Here is a 10737-nt window from a genome sequence, read left to right on the forward strand (position 1 = left end):
GAGGACCATATGAGAAGTGGGTGAAGGGCTGGGAAAAAGCATTTGCCTGCATTCCTCCCCCAAAATAGGTACCATTATCGGTAAAAAATTGGAACCTGGGTTGTGGTAGTAATGCATCCATTTATATATATATTCCAAAAGAGAACTATAGGGCCAGAATTTTTCAGCCACTGGTACCAACTTACAAACTTTACAGCAGCCACAACTATTGCTGCGATGGTGTTCCTCTTTAAGAATGGAAAGACCATATACACAGCCAAATTCCAAAAGAAGTTGGACCACATGATGCTTAGTGGTGTTTCTATATGCAATACACAGGTGATTAAACTAGAGGGTTTACTCCCTTTCCACCATTCCTCTAGTCAAGCCCTACGCTGGGCACCAATAAATGTCTTAATTTATCACGGTTGCAACTTAGAAATTAAGAAACTTCAGGTGAAAATGTGGAAAAGAACAGCTTTCAAATAACAAAATCTGAATAAACAACAAATAGTGCAACCAAAACATTCAGAAGAAACAAAACAGAAGAAACAAAACAAAGTTCCCCAGGTAGAGGGGGAAGAAACCCACGGCAATGGGGGGCAGGGGGAGGGAAAGAAGGGGGGAAGGCAGGACAGTCGCAGCAGTTCAACAGCTGGTCACAGCCATGTGCTCATAGCCGATGGCCTCGCAGCCAGCAATGAAGGAGTCCTTTTTCCCACAGGCAGTCCCGAAGGCAGAATACCTCCTCAGACAAAAAAACCCTCCTGAGCTGTGCCCTTGGAAACTGCTCTTCCAGGGAAACTCCCTACTTCCGTGCTGCCCTGCCTGTGTGGCTTTGTTCTGTCCACCCCCCTCCCTGACTCCCCCCATCCCAGAGGAAACAGATAGGGGGGAAGGGGGAGGGAGGGTGTGAGGGGAAAGCTGAACCCTAGGGAAAAAAAATTCCAACATCTCTTTTCAAACCTATGACAGGGCTGAATTAATTAAAGTGAATTAATTCAGTAATATTTCAGAAATGTTTTTTTACTGTAAAATAGCATCTAGTCACGAAAAGCCCACAACTTATTAGTGACAAAGAATTCTGAACATCATAAATATCAGTGTTGCACATGTTCAGCTATATTAAAAACAACATTCAACAATAAAAATTGTCTTCAAATGAACTTAGAAACTACACAAGAGTCTTCTAAATCAAGTAAAAAAAAAATCCCCTTTTGTATTGTTTTCTTAAGAGTCAGCACAGAAAACTTCCAATCTTCCAAAAGCTGCACATCATCTTACAGCACATGGGAGGAGGACAGGAACAAGAATTGCAAAATAAAGGGTTTGTATCTGCATGTGCAGTGTACAGACCCTTGGCAGGAACATAGCGCAGTAAAATCTCACTACTCAGAAAGCATTCAGTTAGATTTGTCCTCAAACAAAAAGATCCATGTCAGTGGTATGTCTCAGAATGAAAAATGTTTAGACAGAATGAGTAGGAAGCTGAAGCCACTATTAATATACAAAGGATAAAATTGCTGTAGAAATCTAAACCATACACTGCTCAATATTGCTTATTTACAAGGTTATTATTCAAAGGTCACTGACCACTGAAATTAAGTGTATTTCACAAATCAATCATTTTTGGTCTTAATCCAATAAATACTGTTTATATCAACACACTGCCACGTTAAGAACACATGATCTTTTATATCCAGATTAAAAGGTTTTTTTTTGTTCAGCTGTAGTGAGCAGCATTGCTCACTTGTTGACTTGTGTTAGCTTCAGCAACTTAAATGCTAAAATTAAATGGCTGAAACATAGCCTTAATTCCTTAACCTAACATGTGACTAAAAAAAATTTCCAAAGGAATGAACATTGTGATGCAGGGCTGTTATCTAGGAAAATCTTAACAGTTTCTGAGGACTCAGCAAACAAATACTAGGACAATTAAAAGTCTTCCATGCTGTTAAATTTAGCTAAGAATTATATCCTGCTCTTCAGCATCAAATATCTCCCATGCTTCTGCAGCTAATGAAAACATGGGATTATAAGAAAGGCTCATTTAATATGTTTTATAGAGACACTGTTATCAAGAACTTTAGCAACTAGAAGATCTCCAAATCATGAGCATTATCGATTTCAATAATATCTTCAGGTTCCATCTTTGCTTCATGATGCCCCTCCTGCAGATCATCCAGGGAAGCGAGAGCCTCATTTGTATCACTAGCAAAAGTCTCACGAGATGCATCATCATATTCCTGCAGGTTGAGGCCTTTAATGGCTTTCTTCATCTTCTTCCCTAGAACTTGCATTCTCCTCTTCTTGGCAGCTTTTTTGTTTTCATACTCCTTTTGGTTTTCCAGATAGAATATTTCCTTGAGAGTAAAAAAAAAAAAAAAAAAGGTAAACAAAAAAATTTGGCACACTCATTTTACTGTATTTCCTAAAATGTAAAGTAAAAAGAAAAATTTATTAGAAATACTGGTCAATATTTAACTAAGATACATGTTTTATTTATAGGAGAAGTATGAGAATAGACTACACTTAGGGAGAATTCCCCATAAATAATTTTATTACATAACTTCTCAGCAACCTGAAAGTATACATATCAGTAAGTTTTCATTTTGAATTTTGCTGCTGGTACAAAACTGGGAGGAATGGGTGGCAGACCAGGGGTTTGTGCTGCCATAATAGAGGGACCTGTAAAGAAAAATATGACCAAAGACTCTAAGACAACTCGAGAAAACTTTCCTCCACAATTGAAATTTGAGTCTACATCTCCTGATCTTTACTCTCAACAATTTGTGAACCCCATCAACTCCCCCTTTTTTTTCTTAGTGGAACAGAGTAAAGGTGATCAAATTTGCAACTTTTTAACTTTTTGTGACCACTGTAAGTGATGAAAGGATGCTGGGTACTTTTTTCCCCCTTTTTTTTTTATCCAGACATAAACCAGACAATCATAATGTACGTTGACTTATTTCCCAATTCCAAGATGCTAGGATGGTTTATAGAGCGATGAGCTGCAGCCACTTACAAGTAAAATAAATGAGTCTTTCTTTTAAAAAACCCTTCATATAAAGTGGCAAATGCCATGAAAAAAAAAACCCAAAGTTGTTTCAATTCAATGAAGAAAATACCGCCTCAGTCTATTTCATACCCTAAAAGGAAAGACAGTAATATATACAAGATTAAAAAACTTATTTGGTGAGCACCACAAATGAGGCCAGTGAGCAGTTCAGACCATTATCTGATTTAATGAGAAATACTGTCTGATGCCACAGCTGGAGCTAAATATGACAGAAGTACTCTGTTAAGAGAACTCCATTCAAACTTCATACACAATGACACAGAGCTCCAAAGGGAGAAACAAAACACGAATAATATTGCTCTAAGGTAAATCTAGACTAAGGAAAATCCAATGTTTATCTTTCCAGTCTCATCTTTCTCAGCAGGTTTTTGTGACTGGTAGCTTGTAGAAGTGAGCTCTCCCTGCCCACTGTGAATGGCAATTCAACAATTTTTGGTCGTCTTCTTTTTTTTTTCCTGCATTTTGAATTTGAAAGGCTGGTTTATCTGGAATATAGAATTAAATTTGCTAGTGAGAGTTTCAATAATAACATTTCTAGTAAAAAAAAAAAACAAACCAAGTTTGGACAATTCCTTTGCACTCTTGACATTTTTACCTTGATTTGTTCTTCTTTGATGCTAGGTGTGTTCTTCAGCAGGTTTAAATAAACGCCCCCAGGTGTTCTTCTCCTAGTGCCATTCTTAACAGGGAGAGAGGAAATCATAAACCGTAAGCTTAGTACTAAGTGTTGAAAAAAATAGCTTCTAGGGGAACACTTAATACTGTATTCAGACAGAATAAAGCAAATTTAAATTCTGATATTTTGGAATTACATAAAAATAACACTGTCTGTGTTTTATTTGTGACTGAACTAGTAATGAGAAAGCCAAAATTTGGACAAATAAACTACGAAGTTACAAAAAAATTCCTTTAGGACATAATGCCAGACTGCTGAACCCCACACTAAATCTGATTTTGGTAGTAAAGAAACAAAATATGAGTAATAGTCTCACTATTTGCAACAAGTTATACACACTAGGTTAAATATTCAGAGCATTCCTAACACATAAGCCCAGTAAAATATCAAAAGTTAATTTAATAAAATTATGTTGATCTCAAGTTTTTTAAAATTGTGCTCAGCAATGCTACATCTTATCTGCATGTCCAAAGGATTTTGCCTTTCTGCCTAAGGCACATGAAACACAACATGTACTTCAAAATTTCTCCCCACCACATACTAGTTCCAAGCAGCTTTTCAGTTTAACAGCAGGGGTGCAATGTGCTCTAATAAATCACAGCTTCGAAACCTCTGTAAATTTTAAGTGCTAATTATCATACTATTATTCAATTACAACTTTTTAGTATAAAGTTGAACCTTTATTCCAGTAAAACCTGCATGATACTGTGTAAAATGTGATACTTTTCTGCAAATAACAATACAAAATGCAATCTAAAAATTCTAAGAACAGAGAAGGTCAATTTTTAAATAGGTTCTTAAAACAGCAGATGCCACATCCTTTTATCATCTGCATTTCATGATGTGTCTTATGATCTGCCTTTCGAAGAGTGTACTCTGATCTGCATCCAAAGGAACGTGCGCCACCAGAAGCTATGTCCTTTTATATTCTCTGTAAACTTTACTCTTTGAAGACAACAGAACAGCTTCTAACACAATTTGCTAGGTGGAATTTGTTGCCTTTTTTTTTTAGGGAAGGAGGTGATGGTATTTTTTAGTTTGTTTAGCTTTTTTTGTTTCCCCTCTACTCAATTTTACCCTCCTCTCTACTTTCAGTGACAGAACTTCAAAGCTGGAAATTGTAAAACAAATGTCTGAAAGTATTTACTAGTTCTCACCCACTTTTTTCCTTCTTTACATCTGCACTAAAGCTCATTATTTAACAAGAAAAAAACCACACCAAGAAATTGATAACCTAACCACTGAGTATAGGATTTTCTACCATGATTTGTTACAGAAATCAGTACTCAGTGTATTGGTACTGTTGAATAGGCCAAGAGTTCTCTAATAAAGGTAACAGTTTCCATTCCAGAGAGGGAACTTCAAATCAGATACCATTCTCAGCACAAAAATTGAGTGATTTCCAGGTTCACTCACCTTATTGTTTACTCAAAACCTACTGTAAGGTTACAATAGTGTATACTGAGGGCGTTTCATGGCAAGGGAAGGCCATAAAATTCTGGGAGCATCTGTCCAAAGTGAGAGAGCTATAATAGCATTGTGTAAATATTCTACAAGTAAACAGTTGTGTTGGCCCCCTGCCCTCTGGCAAACCCCAAAAGTGAAATGTTTCTTACCACTATGAAAAGCCCACCATTTTGCTCCACTTCAGCTGTTTCCATAAGCAACTCAATCGCTTTTCTCTTCCCAATTATTTTCACCACTCGAGCAATTAAGTCTTTCTTTGGCTCACAAAGTCTGAACAGAGGAGGGGGGAAAAAAAGGCACATTTATTGTCAGAATAATTTCTTAGTAAAAACTGACTGTGGAACTTCCACAATGAATAATTCACTCTGTGGGGCATAAAAATGCGCTCAAGTCTCTATACATTCAAATGTGTTTCAGTGGTTTATTAAATCAGATATTGATTGAATCAGATATTGAATCAGAACACTGAGATTCTGAAGGATTTTTTTTCTCTAAAGCATGCATTTTTAAAACTTGTTCCAATGGAAATACATCGAGTGATTATTCTTCTACTGATGCATGAAACAGTGAACCAAATATGAAACTGCAAAGAGCAATACAAACCTTTAAAATAAAGTATAAAAGCATGTTGAGCATTTAATAGTTAAAATTAATTTTTATAGTTAAATCAACAACTGGAGAAAACAGGAAGTGTGAATTTGCCCCGTATCATGTGCCATTTAGACAAGCCTACATAACAATCAGTCTGACTGATCGATAACTTAAAAAAAGCAAATAGGAAAAAAATTACACTGTAACTACAACACTACTGATACAGTGCGATTGCTCCAAATCATTAAAAAAAAGAGCTTTCTGTCCTATTTCAACGAATCTCAGTACATCAGAGGAGCTTTTTATAAGAGATATGCTCAAAGTTTCCAAATTAATAAATGAGAAGCTAGCAAGAACTGTAAACAGCATTAATAACTGTCTAATTGCCATAGGAATGGTAGTTGCTGAAATAAGTACCACATGTATGAAGACAAAAATGGTTTTAAACCATTTAAAATCCAGGTTTTATTTAAATGTCATGTTAACTATCAGTAAATCTTCCAAGTCTTGTTCCCTGTTTAACTGGATTTTTTTTCCCTTGCATCACTGAAAAAGGATTGTGGCAGTTCAACTCAATCTAACCAATAGTGGCCTGCAGCCACGTGCCCTTCCTCGCACCATCAGTCCACTTCTGTCAGGAAATGGTGAAGGAAATTGATTCAGGAAACAAATCTGTTTACAAACTCTTCCAAAAAAAAAAAAAAAGTATCATCAAGCTTTTGGACAGATAATTTTTCTGACTTGGTTCAGTGTACAAGAACCAAATAGCTCCTGTGAAAAGGATTGGATGGTGGTGTGCTCATGGCTGGAGCCTGATGACCATAAATTAGCACCAAACTGCAGAAAGAGGCCAGGACTGATTTCAGTGCTGGTGCCTGAGTGTGGTGTAGCCCTTGGTTACAACAGCAGCAGAAGGTTTTTTTGAGACAAGTATATTCTGTGTAGAGAACATGTGTATTTTCAGAAGCTGTGCTTTCCAAAACACTGCACAGTCTGAGTTAAAGTTTTAAATCTACAGATTTAAAAGTTTACAACTTAGATAGAATTTCATGGTGACCACAGCACATGTGCACTGGTGTCCAACTCCAAACAAGCATCTTTGCTCATGGAGTATTTCCTAAAAAACAACCCCACTACTAAATCTGTATAAAAAGAGGAGTATTTTTCCTTGCTATTCTTCTCACATAACAGACCATTTTCATGGATCCTTAAAGAAGATATAAAAATTAAAACAAATAGACATTATTAACTGGATGTTTTTACAAGACACCAGCCACAGTGCTGCATTTTTATCCCAGGATTCTGGAAATACACATAAGGCACTCATGCCTTTTATAATCTGACATAATATATGACATCTTACACATTCACCAGTAAGGCAGGTTTTCCCCGCTCTTCCATCAACTATCAATTACTAACAATCACTTAAGAAAGTGAAGACACACTGTTATCAAACTCACCGGTAAGCAATTTCATCTGCCACTTTTTCCTCTGAATCTTCTTCTGTTATCTCATACCTTCCTTTATATTTCATTTCTTGCCTTTCACCTAGTCTATCTTTCATGGGGCGCTTCCTTTTGAGAAAGCCTTGCCCATTTTCCCCTTCTGCTGGCAATGTCTTCTTGTCATCATGCATGTATTCATCCAGTTCCTTATCCAAATTCTCTGCCTCCTTTTGCTGAGCTTCCTTCATCATCTTTTTAGCCAACAAGTAGTTGTAAGTCTCAGACTGCCTGCTCCTGTCAATGCTGCCATCCATTCCTAGAATCCCAAGCTCAGTGGCTACTGCATCCTGATTCTGCTCCTGCAGCACCGCACCCCAGATGTTGTTGACCTTCTTGACACGCAACGCAGTTTGTTTTTGGTGGCTCTGGCTGAGCTGGAAGGGCTCGGGTTTGGCAGGGGGGCAGTTGAAGCACTTCTGTCGCTTCCGTTTCCACAGGCAGCTGTCATCGTCAGAGTCTGAGCAGCTCTCCTCGCTGGAATCCACACTCTTGGTCGTCCGATAGGGAACACTTGGTGCACAGGAGGAGATGCTGCTCTGGAACGGCCTGCAAGGATCACTGCCATCGTGGGATTTCTGAAATTTTAAAACCAAATGTCCATTAGTTTAACCATTTGTGTAAATCAGAAGAGCTATCAAGTTACAGCAAGAGTTTGATTAGCTAAAACCCCCTGAATTCTGTCTCCTGTGGCTGTGCAGTCCTCTGCGAGCAGCTGCTGGACCACAGCTGACAGGAGCATCTTGTGGAACTCCTGTGTTTTGAATGTATGGATATCAACATGAAAGAGAGCATGGCTGACACAGAAGCACACGACAGGAGTTGCTAATCTGCTTAGTGCAAACTTTGCTGAATGAAAATTATTATGAGACTGGAAAAGCCATAAATATTCCCAAACTGGGCAAAGACTCAACTGCACGGCAGCTCTAAGAAAGAGTAAAAAAACAAAACACCACAGCAACCTACCAGAAGTTTAACTGCAGAGAAGTTAATATTCTCTCCAGATGCTCAAGGGAGAAGACCAAATGACCAAAACATCCCAAAAACAAACTCAAAAACTGGAATTTTTTTTGGTGAATTTAACTGTGTACTGTGAACCTGGTTCCACTAGGACAGCACATAACCAGCTGGGGACAGCAGAACCTTACAGAACCACAGATTTTTTTCTCCTTTAAACCAACATTACACTGTAGTTTAATTATGGATCATTAATTAGGACAAACATGCCCCCCCCCCAGTCACCCCATTGATACACTATAATCAAGAAATATTATTTCCTATCAGATAAACTAAATGATGAAAGCCAAACCTGTCGAAATCAGCACAATTTGCAAAAACCCTCCACCACGGCTAACATAACCCTGAATTCTTATTCACAACTGCTGGAACTTTAGGCCATGCTTCTTGTGCTAAACATTTTCCTTATACATAATTCCAGCTATTCCCTAACTAATTTCCCATCACAAAGTTATATGCTGTCCTATGTTCTCTAAAAAAATGAGATGTCTTCCTTCATTTTCGGGTGAAAATTCTTTACCCTTACTGCTTTCATCAACATTATGGCACCATTTCTTCTTCCTCCTACTAGCAAACAGAAAACAGAAGTATTCAACTTATTTTTATCATGTTATGGAACAGAAACCTTTAACTTCAAATGTAATGCAAAAATGCCTAACACCACCAGAAATCAAATAAACCCCAAACGCTTCTGTAACAACTTCTTTTGTGTTTCAGATCTCAAAAGTATATTGCAAATAAAACAACTGAAGAAAATAAAGTTCCTTATACATACAGTGTCACACACTGATCTGTCTTACTTAGAATTCCTTCTCTGCCTACACACCACCACAAATATCTCATACTCTCTGAACAAATTCCTCATATCCTCACAGAATCACAAAAATGTTTTGGGTTAGAAGGGATCTTAAAGACCAGCTTGTTCCAAAATCCCTGCCATGGGCAGGGACACCTTCCACTAACCCAGGCTGCTCCAAGCCCTGTCCAACGTGGCCTTGGACACTTCCAGGGTTGGGGCAGCCAGAGCTTCTCTCGGCAACCTGTGCTAGGGCCTCACCACCCTCACAGGCAAGAATTTCTTCCTAATATCTCATCTAAACCTACTCCCTGTCAGTTTGAAGCCATTCCCCTTGTCCTGTCACTCCATGCCCTTGTAAACAGTCTCTCTCCATCTTTCTTGTAGGCCCTTCAGGCACCGGAAAGCCGTAATTAGGTCACCCCAGAGCCTTTTGTTTTCCAGGCTGAACAACTCCAATTCTCCCATACTTCCCTCACACCAGAGCTGCTCCATCCCTCTGATCATCTTAGTGCCTCCTCTGGACTCTCTCCAGCAGCTCCACGTCGCGCTGGAGACCCCTCGAGCTAGATGCAGCGATGAACGTGGGGAGCACACAACGTGAAAACGACTGGAGACACCAGGAGAGCTAAGGAATCTCTTCCGCTGCCTCTGTCTGAAGTCAAAAGGATGCCGGGGATCTGCAGGGCCCGGGGCTGCGGCGCTTGGGGCTCCCAGGGATGTGCCCAGTGGCCTGTCCCCACTGTCCCTCCACCTGCCGCCCCAGCGCCTTCACAGCAACGCACCGGCCGCCCCAGCCTGTTCCCGGCCCAGCAAAAGCGCTCTCAACCGGGAAAACCCCCGTCCCTGCCCGGCGCCCGCGGCCTCCCCATCCGGCAGGCCCTGTCCCGGTTTTTCCCTGCCCAGCTCAGCCCGGAGCGGCTCCCGGAGTGCTCCCGCGGCTCACCTGCCCCGGGGAGCCGGCGCCGGGCATGTCCGAATCCGAGTCGGACAGCTCTCCGTCCTCCACGTCGCCATCCATGCCCCGCGGCTCCAGCGCCATGTCCCGGCGGAAGGGCGGAGCGCGGAGGCGGGCAGGCCTGACGTCCGTCCGGGGCGGAGATGAGATGAGATGTTCCGGGTGTTTGTTATCCCGGTTGCGGACTGTCCGCCAGCTTTCGCTGGAGCTGTTCGTGTGGGAGAGGCCAGCGGGAGATGGAGGCCCAGGAGAGCGGCTTCTGGGGCCCCGTGTTCCTAAGCACGAGTGTTGCGAAATGTGGAATATATATTAAGGTTAAGTCAGGGTGTTTTTGCTGTGAGTTCTTTGTATGCTTTCAAAGCCCGATCAGCAAGAAAGGACACCTCATCGTGGTATGGGCAGCAGCTGCGTCCCTCAGTAACACAGGATCACAGAATATGACGAGTTGGAAGGGATCCACAAGGATCATCGAGTCCAACCCTTATCCCTGCACAGGACCATCCGCAAAAACCACAGCATGTGCCCAAGAATATCATCCAAATGGTCCTTGAGCTCTGTTAGCCTTGGTGCTGTGACCGCTGCTCTGGAGAGCCTGTTCAGTGCCCAGCCACCTTCTAGGGGAATAAAATTTTCCTGATATGCAGCCTAACCCTCCCCTGACACAACTTCAGG

The 10737-nt window shown here is 40.6% G+C and overlaps 1 protein-coding gene across 1 annotated transcript; it reads right to left on the minus strand.

Moving 5' to 3' along the window:
• Positions 1-941: 941 nt before the first annotated feature.
• On the minus strand, positions 942-10166 carry PHAX (phosphorylated adaptor for RNA export). Its single transcript, XM_027883002.1, has 5 exons — positions 10054-10166; positions 7253-7872; positions 5351-5471; positions 3654-3737; positions 942-2342 (listed from the first exon to the last, which is right to left on the minus strand). The coding sequence occupies exons 1-5, from the start codon at positions 10147-10149 to the stop codon at positions 2073-2075; spliced, it is 1191 nt and encodes a 396-aa protein (XP_027738803.1). The 5' UTR covers positions 10150-10166; the 3' UTR covers positions 942-2072.
• Between the last annotated feature and the right edge of the window lie 571 nt (positions 10167-10737).

Source organism: Empidonax traillii, unplaced genomic scaffold (genome assembly GCF_003031625.1).
Source record: "Empidonax traillii isolate 1590-97213 ecotype Southwest subspecies unplaced genomic scaffold, ASM303162v1 scaffold116:size1738432, whole genome shotgun sequence".
NCBI classification, from domain to species: domain Eukaryota; kingdom Metazoa; phylum Chordata; class Aves; order Passeriformes; family Tyrannidae; genus Empidonax; species Empidonax traillii.

Excerpts from the sequence above, each read along its gene's own strand:
- PHAX (XM_027883002.1), bottom strand. The coding sequence starts at position 10,149 with ATGGCGCTGGAGCCGCGGGGCATGGATGGCGACGTGGAGGACGGAGAG. Across the intron at positions 3,738-5,350 it reads ATGGTGGGCTTTTCATAGTG|AATGGCACTAGGAGAAGAAC; the intron begins GTAAGAAACATT and ends CTCCCTGTTAAG. Across the intron at positions 2,343-3,653 it reads TCAAAGAAGAACAAATCAAG|GAAATATTCTATCTGGAAAA; the intron begins GTAAAAATGTCA and ends TTTACTCTCAAG.